Source organism: Alosa alosa, chromosome 9, assembly GCF_017589495.1.
Source record: "Alosa alosa isolate M-15738 ecotype Scorff River chromosome 9, AALO_Geno_1.1, whole genome shotgun sequence".
In the NCBI taxonomy this organism is placed as follows: Eukaryota; Metazoa; Chordata; class Actinopteri; order Clupeiformes; family Clupeidae; genus Alosa; species Alosa alosa.
Genome location: NC_063197.1, coordinates 36264766 through 36279600, shown reverse-complemented (window position 1 = coordinate 36279600; position 14835 = coordinate 36264766). Strand labels below are relative to the sequence as shown.

At 42.1% G+C, this 14835-nt stretch overlaps 1 protein-coding gene across 1 annotated transcript in view; it reads right to left on the bottom strand.

Annotated features, from left to right (window-relative positions):
* Positions 1–14835, bottom strand: part of LOC125301215 (5-hydroxytryptamine receptor 3C-like) — a 32618-nt gene that overhangs the window by 2942 nt on the left and 14841 nt on the right. Inside the window, exons 8-9 of the mRNA XM_048253595.1 lie at positions 4067–4277; positions 1630–1830 (exon numbers count right to left, since the gene is read on the bottom strand). Of these exons, the coding sequence (XP_048109552.1) occupies positions 1630–1830; positions 4067–4277 (412 nt within the window). The remainder of the gene's footprint in view (positions 1–1629; positions 1831–4066; positions 4278–14835) is intronic.

Below are 14835 nucleotides of genomic sequence, written 5' to 3'. Positions count from 1 at the left end.
CCGGTGTAACGTTGGTAAATCTTCCATTGCACAGAATGATTTTTGTAGCACGTGCAACAAATGACAGTCGAAAGATACAATTACAGTGCTGCTATCAATTTGCTTGGTATAACCTCATTTATAGTTTTCTACAAATGCAATCAATCAAATTGGCCTCCATCACTCAACCAACGCTAACGGTAACATTACCTAGGTCCTTATTGATATTATAAGATTAACGTACCTGCAGTAAAAACCAAGCATGTCCGATAAACATCCTCAGATTTATTTCGGCTTCAAGAAGAAATGGGAATTACATTTCATGTGAACATCGTCCTATCCTTATTAGACGTTCTCTGCGGTAAACTACAGTCCTGTAGGAAGCGTCCATTTTTTTTCCAACCCACTTTTAACTTCCAACAAAATTACGTCTCACTGCAACGATGCGCCATCTAGTGGACAAACGACTACTTATCGCCAATACTGGAAATGCAGCCATGATGATGATGATGAATATTTGGCTTTCTTTTAATCCTACCGAATTTGTAATTATGTATCGGCCGTTCTAATACCTATAGTATGTGGGTGCCTGTGTGTGTGTGCATGTGTATGTGTGCACCGCCATCTACAGGCCAATGAGTGTACAGTCACTAAATGTACACATAACCTAATTTAGACCCCCCCATGGATGAAATTCTACGAAACTTGGCATACCCCCAGAGAATGCCAGGTCAATGATACACATAAAATGTGGTGCAGTTCTGAACATCTTAACTGAAGATAGGGGTGATTAAAGCAGAATAATATTGCATTTTCATTTCTTACCGGGGGGTGCAAATCACAAATGAGTGATTATGGGCCAGGTTGATGTGGGCCCTTGAGACCAACATACCATATTCTTTATCCTCGGTGCCACGTTTCAGGTAGTTATTTAGGAAAAACTGCTTTTTTTGCGGTTCGGGGGGCCCAGCACGGTTGGGAGTGGCCCCCGGGGACGAAACAAATTTTTTTCCGTAAAAGTCTAGTGGGGCTACATACCCACCAAATTTCATGTGCGCCGGTGGTTCGGTGTCCCGGGTATCGTTGACCAAATATTCAGGAAGTTGATGACGGGGAAAAAAAAAAAAAAAAAAAAAACTTTGACAATCCCTATATGAGCGCTTCGCTAGCGGCGGTCATAATTACTATATATAGCTTCGCTAGCGGCGGTCATAATAATCCCGGAGAGACACCCCCGGACCCGCGTGTTATTGTGATTAGGCTATTGTATACAACCATACTTCACCTGCACTTGGTATTTAATGCTTCTTTGCACTTCTGGTTGGATGTCAACTGCATTTCATTGGCTCTGTACCTGTACTGCTAAATGACAATAAAGTTGAATCTAATCTAATCTATAGGTACAAATCTAAATGTTTGGGTTCAGTTGCTACAGCATAATACTCTGTGTTTGTTATTTATGGGGGGAATCAGGGGGCGATTTTGGTATCGGTGGGCTTGTGTGTGTGTGTGTGTGGGGGGGGGGGGGGTTGGTATCAGTGGGCTTGTGTGTGTGTGTGTGAGTCCTCGGTCCAGGAGAAAATTGCCAGGGCCGAATTTTGTTCCCATTCCGACCCAGGTGGAAAGTTACATAACAGTTCACACAGATACCTTGATTTTGGAAAATGATGACTCCATCATCCTTTTTCTTCCGGTATAGGCAGACGAGGCGTGCCATCACCTCTAGGACGAGGACCCTAAGCCAGTGTGGCACTGGTGGTAAATCCTTGGAGTTGTGCAGCATGTTGGTGATGACAATAGTCTCCAGTAGACTAGCCACCATGAGAGCCAGACAGATGGAGAAAAACACATCTGGGGGAAAGGTTCAATAAGGCATTAGTCAGCGTTAGACAGGAGTTAGTATCTCAAATTCACATTTCATATCAGTGTCACAGTTTTCTGTGTAGCAGACCAGATCTGAGGGAACTAAGGAGACACGTTCAGAACATACATCATGGTGTTGTTCTTCAAATACTGTACTGACCTTGCTCTTGTATTGTACTGACCTTGCTCTTGTATGCTCTTGTATTGTACTGATCTTGCTCTTGTATTGTACTGACCTTGATCTTGTATTGTACTGACCTTGGTGTTGACCTTGGTGTTGTTAATGCCAGTACAGGTTGTGTGTCAGCTACTACTTAGAGCTGCAACTAGTGATCACATTCAAAATCAATATGTTGATTGTTTTCTCGATTAAGGCGAGACACGGCAGGTGAAAACCTCGTTTTTTCATGCACTGGTCAATTTCGAGATTTTGAGCTAGTCTGTTACCTTAGCATGTATTCTATCACACTACTACAACAAAAAATTCCGATTTACACATTTAGATGTTTATTTCATTATATTGTGTCCACTCGCGCCTGTATATTTATCCTAAATTCAGCGAAAGTTAGCATTCTAACCTTGCATGCACTCTCGCGACTGTGACCCAAAACATATCGTGTGTAGTACATAGACAGTAAAAGAAATGGACCAACAGACTCGATTTTTCAGTTGGAACCCCCAGTTGGTCCCCCAGTACTCACACACACTTAACTTCGTGGCGTTAGCCATCGAACTGAATCTTGTAACTCATATGATAGATACACAGAAATTCTTCTCACACTTCCTTCGCCTTCAAAGTCATCAAAGTTAAACATTTATTTATGTATTATTATTAAAATAATTCTCACCAAGTCGTGTTAATGTTGAAGCTACTATACATGATCATCTTCAAAAACAGTCATGCTAAAACAAAACAAAAAAGTTATAGCCTTGAAGCTAATCTTCTTTCCACTTTTCTGACCTACGGTCAATCCATCGAAAACCTCTGAAATGATTAGTGCCGTTTTTTTAAAAATTAGGTTTACTTTTTTTATTATTATTAGGTTGCCTCTGTTTAATGCTTTACCTTAACATACAGTCTTGTATGCTAGGTTTTGCTTATGAGTTACCGTCATAGACAGTAAGGTGGACTGAGCTTCTTATCCAAACAATGCGGTTATCTCCCTACGGCGCGAAAGAGAGATTACGTCAAAGCTAGCTTCCCTCCAACCGAACAAGCTAACCATTCTTCTTTCGGGTAACCAACGTTACGGATGAGGTAGTGGAGTCTGTTTTGCCTTTGTAGTGTTTATGTGGATTACACAGACGCTACAATATCGGCACAGGATATATGTTATATGAAGTTATGGTATTTCAAAAAAATCCTAGAATGAATGGGCTTCTATGGGAGTTAGCAGAGAGGTGGTCCCTCCAGCCTACGTCGATTAGTACCGTTGGAAAGCTCTGTTTTTCCTGTATCACGCTATGTGATCCATATATGGACACTTCCTTTGTATCAGCAACCAATCGCGAAAGTTCAAAGACGAGTCTAGGCTGAGAACGGAATCTCATTAGCTGTCTTTCAAGGCTGTTTTCTCAAAACGAGTTTCCTCTCCCACTCTGAGCAAGGAAACTCCACTTCAGAAGCACATACATACACCAAACTTTCTAGACTTATGCCTAACTATATTTCGAAGATTTTTACAGAGGGGTTTGTTGATATATTATTACTAGCCTGACTTACATGACATTATATGCCTAAAAACATGGCAAAAATCGATTTTTCAGGGCTGTTGACATCATATTCTGATTTACAGGATAACTAAAGTAGATATTCATAAATCCCTTTGTAAATGTTTCCCCATCTAATATCTGAATACAATGAAAACATAATTTTGAACCTGGCTGTATCCAATGCTCAGGTTTCTTGCTTTAAAATGTATGCAAATTAGCGCATATTTAATTAGATAATGCCTAATTTGCATATGTAAACATTAAATTACAGAAAACTTGTAATACATTTTTTTCTCATATTAATGTAAGTAATCAACTGGGTAAGTTTCATAGTGGTATCTGCTTGTTAAAAATGTTACCCTATTCACCTGTAGTGTCTCGCCTTAATCAAGTGTTTTTGAAATCCCAAGATGACGTCCTCAAATGTCCCCCTATTAATTGATTATCGAAATGGTTGTCAATTAATGTAGTAACATATTATGTATAAGTGCTATTTTTTGCCAGTAAATACTCAGGAGTGGAATGGTGTTTCCAGTGACGGGCAGCAGCTCGTTCATGAGGAGCAGGAAGACGGTGTAGCCCAGAATGAGGGTCATCTTGAAGGCGGATCGGTCCACGCTCTGTGGGGGCAGGATGAAGCTGAACAGGTCCAGTGTGATGAGGAAACAGCTGGGGATGATCAGGTTCACCACGTACAGAGTGGCTCGCCGTCTCAGGGTAATCTGAGATCAAATTCAGTTAGATACGGGTCCAATTAAAGTCAAATGAGCCTAAGTCACACATGTGCAAGTCACAAGCAAGTCTCAAGCAAGTCCAAGTCATTTTTTGTGACAGTCAAGCAAGTCAAGTCAAGTCATAGCTTGGGTCAAGCAAGTCAAGTCAAGTCATAGCCAAATCATACAAATTCATGATGATTTACCCATGTTTTCATTTTAAAATAAACTACAATAGGCTAGTTATTAACTGCTGGAGTTTTATTTGTAACAAACAAATAGACATTGCATTCATTCAAGCCACATAGCCTACATCTGAACGGTTTATAGAATAAGATGAAATGTATACGAATAAAAATAAATGTATTTCAAGTAGACCTATTATAAAATAGCCTATTATTGTTTCAATATGCCTCAAATATTAGGTAGCCTAAGCTACATCAAATCATGAAAATATATTCAAACAGTTCAAGTTACACCTGTCCTGACCTGTCACATCTCCAGGGACCAAATAATGTTGAAAAAGTGAACTAATAAATCAATCAAACGCTGCCTGCCGCCAACATCATTGCCAAACTTTGACAAGCGCGACAGCGCAATGGGTTTTAGGAGTATTTAGGACCGTCAATGCTATATCATATTATAGCCTACATAAGCAGTGTTGTAATGTAACGGAGTACAAATACTTCGTTACTGTACTTAAGTAGAAATTTCACGTATCTGTACTTTACGCCAGGGGCGTCACTAGACCTTATTCACTGGGGCACGTGCCTTAGTAAAAGTCTCCAGTGCCCCAGTACAATTCTAGCGCGGCTCTAGCTGGAAACGACATTCATGAGCGCATCTCCATGCCTGCTTTAATCATGGCTCGAGCCTGTCACTTACCAGCCAATAAAAAAAAAAAAAAGGAATAAAGAAAGGGGCCATAATAGCCAATCAGGAAATAGCACCTCTGTAGCTGGGTAAGATTGAACGCAACAACCAATGAAAATCGTTCACATGATTCTTCCGAGTGTTTCGTTGTACTGCACACACATACACTGTGGAATCCGTTGGAGCTCGTTACATCACTTTGAGCAGAGTAAGTCGTCCCCTGTTTAATGTTACAACAAATTCACTTGTTTGACAGAAAAAATGACAAGTTGATCGCTGTTAGAGAGTGTTGCCCACATAACTAGCATCTGTTTTTCAATGCTTAGCGTCATTGTAGCCTAAATTTAGCAACAGTTTACCAGCTTGTGCTCTCTCCCTCACACACACACACCATGCTACAGTAGGCTGCATGCACACATGCGGACAATTAATAATGATTTATACGTACTGTAGAGAGAGTCCTGTAAAAGTAGCCTATACTGTTTGTGAAGTTGTCCTACTGTAAAACTAAACATAGCCTTCTGATAAACTATTCAGATGGACATCAGAATTTTTTTCCTGAACAGAGGCAGAGGGAGAGGAACAGTGAGGAGAGATGAGGAGGATGAGGGAGGTATGACAATTTTGCCCACATTAACGGTAACATTAACATTTATGCTGGTAATAGCCAGTGCTGTGATTTGATTAATGGTTTGATGGCAAACTTAAATAAGTTTACTGCATTTGCAAATGTAGCCTAAGAATCAGAATAACCATCTGTGTAGATTATTATAGGCTACATTTGCAAATTATCACCAAAAGTCAGTATGAAGGCTTTAGTAGGCTATTTAAGCTACAAAGAACTGCAGTATTGCCAGGATGTCTATAGGACCCTTGCCCGGGAGGGATTTTGACTAAAAATAAGCTTCCCTTGTGTAGGAAAGCCTATTAAATTCATGCAGTGAGTATAGGCCTACTTATGCCTATGAGTTTGGATGTTGCTGGATAGTGGCTGCTACAACAATTGAGGGAGAGAGTGCTGGAGGAGGAGGAGGAGGAGGAGAAGGTCGAAGAGAAGGAGAAGAGAGGGGAGAAAGAGGACAGGCTGGGCAGTCCAATACCAGGCAGGAGGAGGAGAGAGGGGAGAGGGAGAAGAGAGGGGAGAAAGAGCACAGGCTGGGCAGTCCAATACCAGGCAGGAGGAGGAGGAGGGAGGAGAAAGAGCACAGGCTGGGCAGTCCAGTACCAGGCAGGAGGAGGAGGAGGAGAGAGGGAGGGAGAAAGCACAGGCTGGGCAGGCAAGAAAGGAGGAGATGAGGACATAGGCTGGATGGGGACATACTGAGGGCTAGACGTAAAACTATTCAGAGTATGGAGGAGGATGTCTGTGACCTAGGGGAGATATGTGATGGTCCAAATCAGGCTAGCCATTTATTTCATCTTGCGCGCGTTAATTTTTTTGTTTTTTAATGTATTGGGAGTTGGGGGCCTGTGCCCCAGCAAAGCTCTAGGTCTAGAATCGCCCCTGCGTTACGCTATTTAAATTTATGTCAACTTCCACTTTTACTCCACTACATTTCCTAGATAAAATGTATACTTTTACTCTGTTATATTTCCACTAAGCATCTTTGTTACTCGTTACTAAAACAAAAAATTAGAAAAAATGTGTGTGACTGCAATAAGGGAGGTTTGGCGAATCACTGCTCCTAGATTGCATTATGCACGCTACGCGCGCTGCGCACTCTATTTCAGCTCTTGTTTGTTGCTAAAGGAGGAGGACCGCCATGGAAGCATGAGCACCTACTGGAGGACCTCCCGTTATCATAGACGACCACCCCGACGATAGTGGTGAACTCGGTGAACAGGGTAGTGGTGAATATAACGTCATACACCCGTGGCCGTATTTGCAAGAAATGTTTCTGTACATCGACTACCTGCCCTAGCGGCCTGTGAAAGGCTATTTATCCATAGCATCGCAGGAGTCTTCAGTCCAAGAAGAGTAAGACTGAATCAGGCCCGGGGTGGGTAATCGGGAGAATTCCCGATGGGCCGCTTCACTTTTGGGCTGGTGAGGAAACAAATATTGACATTTGTCACGTTAGTCTATCTTTTCTTAAAGTAGGACACGTTCCGCATTCAGTGCATGACACCAATGCAATGCCTCTGCATGGGTTGTAGCCTACGTGAGGGAGTTCTCCCCTCCCAAAAAGAGTTGGTTGGGTCCATATAGCCCGTCTTTTCCAAAAAGTTTTCTCAGATACGGATAGCCAAGCCGGTGTTATACGGTAACTGGCTTTCATGTTAACTGGCTGGACTGTTTACTTTGCCTCTGGAGTTAACGTAACCGCCCCCTTCTCTTGCACGTGTGTTCAGCTGATGATTTAGCCTCCGATACCTGGCCACAGATTCGTCTGTTTAGCTGAAGTTCAAATAGACATGTTTGTGATGCTGCACTTTGTTGTTTAATAAAGCTTCCTACAACACGATGTGTCGACGTTGGAAGTGTCAGGTTGTCTGTAGTAGGCTAGGCTACATGCGCTGGACCATGAATATGCCACCAAATAACTAAAACTAAATAAACTCCACGTGGGTCTCGAACCACTACTAAATTAAACTACTTGCATGATAACCGGACATTAACCTGTTTGAGCCACTAACCAAGCTGACACTTCCCAGCGAAATTGGCCATACTTATTTACTAGGCCTACAAGTAAAAGAGGTCACCTAGTATGTTATTGTGTTTGTAGCAGGTTAACACAGTGGATCATGGTAACTGGCTACTGTGTTATCTTGCTCAGGGGCGGATTATGAACTTTCGGGCCCCTGGGCCCAGATGTATTAAGGGCCCCCCACTTATTGTCGTATATGTGGGAGGAGGGGTGGTTGTTTGATGTGATTTCCTGTATTCTGGTGCATTTTGGGGATGGCCAATACTACATTTAATCAGATTCATAGCCTACATGCCTAGAGCAAAAGTCACCAAACCGGTTCTGAAGGAGGTGAGAATGTGGCCGGAGGGGGCCGTCTCACAACTTCAGGACTGCTTTGAAACAACAGACTGGGATATCTTCAAAACAGCTGCCACCCACAACAACCACATTGACATTGAGGAATACACAGACACTGTGACCTCCTACATCACCAAATGCATCGATGATGTTACAGAAATAAAACACATCACCACTCGGGCCAACCAGAAGCCATGGCTGACAGGAGACGTCCACAGACTGCTGAGGGCCAGAGACAAAGCCTTCAGAGCTGGAGATGTAGCTGGCCTAAGAACAGCGAGGGCTAACCTGTCCCAGGGCATCAGGAAGGCAAAAAAAGGATTACACAGACAAAATAACAACACACTTCAAAGACAGCAGAGATGCACAGAGCCTATGGCAGGGCATACAGGCCATCACTGACTACAAGCCTGCGCCACGGAGCTGTGAGAACAACACCTCTCTGCTAAATGACCTGAACAGTTTTTTCGCCTGTTTTGAAGCACAAAATGACACTCACCCACAGAAAACCCCACCTCCCCCCACCCACCAACCCCTGTACCTGTCCTCTGCCAGCGTGAAGAGGACACTAGCCACCATTAACCCACGCAAAGCAGCAGGCCCAGACAACATACCAGGACGAGTGTTGAAGGACTGTGCAGAAGAGCTGAAGGATGTTTTTACAGACATTTTCAACACCTCTCTGGAGCAAGCAGTCATCCCATCACTTTTCAAAACTGCCACCATCATACCCGTGCCAAAGAAATCATCACCATCATGCTTCAATGACTACCGTCCTGTAGCACTCACGCCCATAATCATGAAGTGCTTCGAACGGCTAGTCATGTCACACATCAAAGCCACCCTACCCCCCCCACCCTGGACCCTTCCAGTTTGCATACCGAGCCAAACGATCCACGGAGGATGCAATCTGCTCTGCCCTCCATCCAGCCCTCACCCACTTAGACAATAAAGACTCATATGTGAGAATGCTGTTCATAGACTTCAGTTCAGCATTCAATACCATAATACCACAACAACTCATCAGCAAACTGGACAAGCTAGGATTCAGTACCTCCCTCTGCAACTGGCTGCTGGACTTCCTGTTGCAGAGACCACAAGCAGTACGTGGTCGGGACAACACTTCAAGCACTCTGACCCTGAGCACGGGGCCCCTCAAGGGTGTGTGCTCAGCCCCCTGCTCTTCACACTGCTAACACATGACTGTACAACCACTCACAGCTCCAACCATCTGGTGAAGTTTATGGATCTACACAACACTGGTGGGCCTCATCACTAAGGGCGATGAGGCTCACTACAGAGAAGAAGTAGACCTGCTGGCTAAATGGTGCAAAGACAACAACCTCCTGCTAAATGTTAGCAAGACCAAGGAGATTGTTGTCAACTTTCAGAGAGGCCACAAACAACTTCCACCACTGTCCATCGACGGAGATGCTGTGGAGAGAGTGAGCAGCACAAAATTTCTGGGGGTACACATCAGCTTAATCCTCTCCTGGACCACCAACACAGCATCACTGGCTAAGAAAGCCCAGCAGCCTCTACTTCTTCTGCAAATTGAAGAAGGCAAGTGCCACGCCTCCTGTCATGACTACATTCTACAGAGGGACCATTGAGAGCATCGTCTCCAGCAGCATCACAGTGTGGGGCGGAAGCTGCACAGATCAGAACAGGAAGACCCTCCAGCGCACTGTTAACACAGCTAAGAGGATCATTGGAGCACCACTCCCCTCCCTGCAGGACATTTACACCACCCGCCTCACCCGCAAAGCACTAATGATTGTCAAGGATACAACCCACCCTGCACACAAACTGTTCAGCCTCCTGCCCTCTGCCCAGACTGGCAAGTAGCTTCATCCACCAAGCAATCAGGATGCTGAACACTCTACCCACTCTCCCATCACTGACAGCCCCCCACCCACCAGCCAGCCAGGAACCTAGGGAAACTAGGATCCTGTCTACCCTAACCCCCTCCCCCCAACACCGCCCTGTGGAACTGCACTGTGACTGGGCGCAGCCTAACGTGTTGCTGCTTCACATCAAGCCTGATATACTTGAAATTACTGCATACTGCATATCAATGTAAATATACAGGTCACACAAGCACAAGTTTAAACTTCATGTAACTGTTAAGACTATATAAATATACAACACAACTACCTCTATTTTTTTATATATATATGTCCTATATTTCTATTTTGATACATACATGTTCTATATTTCAGTCTTGCACTTTAATTTAATGTTTATTGTCTATGGCTATGTCTATAGTATGTCTATGTCTGTATTTAAAGCATGTCTATGTCTGCATGGGAAAGTAAGAAACGAAATTTCAATTCTTTGTATGACCAGTGCATGTAAAGAAATTGACAATAAAAGCCGACTTGACTTGACTTGACTACATCCTCATTTGTTGATATTGAGGCAATGATTCCATGCAAAGGCTTCAGGGCCCCCTGACCCCTTGGGCCTGGGCCCGGTAGGCCCGTGCAGTAATCCATCCCTGATCTTGCTACATTGCCCAAGCCATTTAGACCTTCAAAGTATAGCCTAGGCTTAATGTTTTTTACGTTTCACTGACTGCTGGTCAGGCTGCCCACGGCCACCTAGTCTATCTTCAGCCTAAACTGAGGAAGCATTGCTGGTCTAAAAATGTGTACATTTAAAAAACTGTGAATGGCGAGGATTGAACCCGTAGGCTAGTCTAAAAAAACATTGTCAACGCATCAACCTGTTGAGCCACATGCAACTGATCATTTGATAAGAAATAAATTATTAAAATATAATCCAATACATCTCAAACCTATGTTAACATGTCAAAACACGAACGTAAATAGCCTAGGCCTACGTGTATCTTGTGATATTTGATATTACATATCTTTTGTGATATGTAATTTTGTGTAAAATGAAGACATCCTGCACATTGTGCATTTCAATGCGTGTTTCACGTTCGTTGTGATATGCATCAGGTTAATATGCAGATTATAGTTCTAGTTTTGTCATTCGAGTTCGAATCTCATAGTTGAACTTTTTTATTTTATTTATTTGCTGGCGTTCATAATAATAAGACACTTCAAGTAGAGGCGGCCACAGCCTGGCAGCAATCAGTGAAACGTTTGTAAACTGAATCATGATAGGCTACTTTGGGCAACATTGCAAGATGACACAGTAGCCAGTCACCATAATCCGCTGTGTTAACCTGCTAAACACAATAACATACTAGGTGACCTCATTTACTAGTAGGCATAGTATTACCAATTTCGCTGGGAAGTGTCAGTCAACTGGTTAGTGGCGTTACGTTAACTCCAGAGCAAAGTAAACAGTCCAGCCAGTTAACATGAAAGCCAGTTACCGTATAACACCGGCCCTACAGTAGACACAAGCGTCAGGAAGGATGGAGGGTAGAAAGAGGCCAGAAGAAACTGAGCAGCAGATCAACCAGTCGACCACTGAAAATGATGAGCCCGAAATTAGTGATGAGGAGGCCATGACTACAGGGACAAGTAGAGAGGATAAATTAAAGTTATTTAATGTAAGAACGAGCAATTACCCTACATGATAAACCTATGCCTTGTTTGCTCAGAAGAGGGTGTAGTAAAGGAGTAGGCTAAATCACCAAACAACAATATAGTCTACCCATGCAAAAAACATGTAGCCTAAACATTAGTTCAATATGCCTCTTTGTGGAAGCGTGGGATAGGCTACATTTCAAAGGCTTTCTTTCTTTCTTTCTTTCTTTCTTTCTGTTTTTGTTAACTTGTGGAATAGTGGAATATTTTTTGTTAACTTCTCAGTTGAAGTGAATTATTATATAACCTTTACACATTTGTTGAACCATGGTACTAATAAAAACTACAGGATAGTAAGAGCTGAAATGTTGCTTAATTTATCCAATTTCCACCACTATGGTCGGTCTTGGGCCTGAAACTCCCGGGCACTGAATTCTGCCAACTTTGAAAACCAGCTTCTTTTGAAGATGAACAGACACCTTTTCAGTTTCAACTAATGACTGGCATATTAGTAGCTGCTGGACATAGGTGGCCTGTGTGTGTGTGTGTGTGTGTGAGTGACGGTGGCCTGGGGAGTAAGCCCTAGAAATGCTCATGCCACATGACCAAAATGTTCTCCCTACAAGCAGGTCTTTTTTTTTTGTGAAAGAAATAAGTTATTGATTTTTCATTTCAGATAATTGTGTTAAAAAGTCCTAGAAAAGAATGTGATTTGATTTGATGAGTGAGATTAAGAAGGTATGGGAACCCTGAATATGCTTTACTATAAGAAAGCCAAAATAAAGTTTACAATAAAAGTTAAAAATAAAACCACTTGCTTTTTACTTTTTACTTTTACTTCAAATACTTAAGTACATTAAATATCAGAAAATTACTTTTGATACTTAAGTACAGTATATCAGATACTTTAAGACTTTTACTTAAGTAATATTCTAAAAGGCAACTTTCACTTCTACCAAAGTCTTTTTCTAGTACGATACTTGTACTTTTACTCAAGTATTGCTTTCTAGTACTTTATACAACACTGTACATAAGCCTAACATGTAAAGTAAGCTACTTTTCGCTGATTGCTGGCAGTTAGCTAGGCCTACTTACTGTTGTTAGCCTACTACTAGGCTGTAACATATGGAACAGGGACGTGTTTAAGAGGGAGGGAGAAAGAGAGGCGCTTACTTTAGGTTACATTGTCAACATTTTCGCTATATATCAAGATTAAACTTAGACAAGAAAATGTTTCACTTTGCCATTTCACACGTTTTAACCTAATATGGCGTTAACTAAAAAGCATAATAGATTCAAAGCCAACTCTTAACATGCCTCAAATTTGACGTTAGGTTTCTAACACGACTAACTTCTGACGGATGAAAATCAACGTGGTGGTAGTTATGTTGCTAATTTGCGCACTTGCAGACTGCTGTTCATTTCTCCTTTGAGTTGTCAGATACATCATCTGTGAAGCCAAACAAACATTATTATGTTTTGGCATAAACGTAAAGCCTTCCATATTTGCAAGTTAGCCTACCTCAGTCTGTCTCATTTGATCTGGCACTTGCTGGTGTGGCGCCATAGAAGGTTGTGGCTGTTAAGTACTTTGTTTCTTGTTTTGGTCAGACCCCCCATTCTTATTTTTGGTCTTTTAGAATTAAGACTCACAATATGCAGTACCGGAAAGTGTCATGGGGTGGCGCTGTGAGATAACGCTGGTATTAGGTAGCCACTAGCCAGCAGCAAGTCTCGGTTAGTTATTCGAAGCCAACGAGACGAACGAGTATCAAGCCACTCATGCACTTTTGTTTTGATGCTTTATTTGATTTCAGGTGAGTCCGAAATCACAGGAAGGATATGTAATTCATTTGTTAGTAATTTGTGTAATGTTTGAGCAGATGATACACGCTGTAAAATACATGTTTATTTGTAATCGATGCTAGCTAGCTAAGCCAGTCTGCTCGAACCAGTAACTAGCCATCATAGCCTGATGTGAACGAGTAGGCTGGTTGGGATATTTGCGGGTGATTATGCAAACGAGAATGCGAGTTAATGTTAATGTAAAACAATAAGTCTCGGTTAGTTATTCGAAGCCAACGAGACGAACGAGTATCAAGCCACTCATGCACTTTTGTTTTGATGCTTTATTTGATTTCAGATCAAACTTAAAAAAAAAAATATATGTGGCACTGAAGAATATTGTCTCTTCTCTGCGTGTGCAACACTGGTCTGTCGCGTCACTTGGAAACAATGACAGGTTCGCTCGCGTGACGCATGCAACCTAAGCAGATTTTCTAATCGTAAAGTTCACTCCTTAATATCTATGAAAAAAATAAAAAGTCAAGTCATTTGTCTCAAGTCTAAGTCAAGTCTCAAGTCATGAATAGCAAGTCAAAGTCAAGTCGAGTCTTTTATACATGTTGATCAAGCAAGTCTCAAGTCCTAAAAAATGTGACTCGAGTCTGACTCGAGTCAAGTCATGTGACTCGAGTCCCCCATGTCTGCCATGCAGGGTTCAGAATCAACACTTAAAGGTTGTATCAGCGATTTCAGGCCCAAAAAAGGCGCAAACATAAATTATCACATTCATCTAATCTTTCCTAATGATCCGCTAGCTGTCTGCCCCATAAGCAGGCCGTCAAAAAAACATGTCTAGGGTCCGAGATCTGTACACAAAAACAATTGCTACCAGCAAGGGTTGGCAACCCACTCAAAAGCAAAATGAAGTGTTTCAACCAATAACCGACGATATGTGCATTTAGGAGAGTTTTCATTGCATGGGAGGGAGGGAGGGGGAGGGAGTAGCGAGCAAGCTCTCTGTTTTGTTTGAACATCAACAAAAGTGACGTATCCCCGCTATCGCTGATACAACCTTTAATAATAAAATTCCTTCTCAGATTATAATGACAAGCTATTTGCTGTCACTATTCATAATATTTACCATCTTTAAAAGTTCAAGGCTCGTGTATATGTTAACAAATGAATACTTCATCTGGGCCCTCTCTGTAAACACTGCATATCACAATCACAAGTAAACTATGAACATGGTGATCAGTTCTAGGTGATTCAGTTCTATCAGACCAGGTTCTATAGTTATTAACACTTTGAGTGCCAAAAACGCAATATTGCATTTTTAGCTGTTTTTAAATTAGTGAAACTGAACTGAAATAGATGACGATCAAAAACTCATGAAAATACACAATCTGGACATTTAAT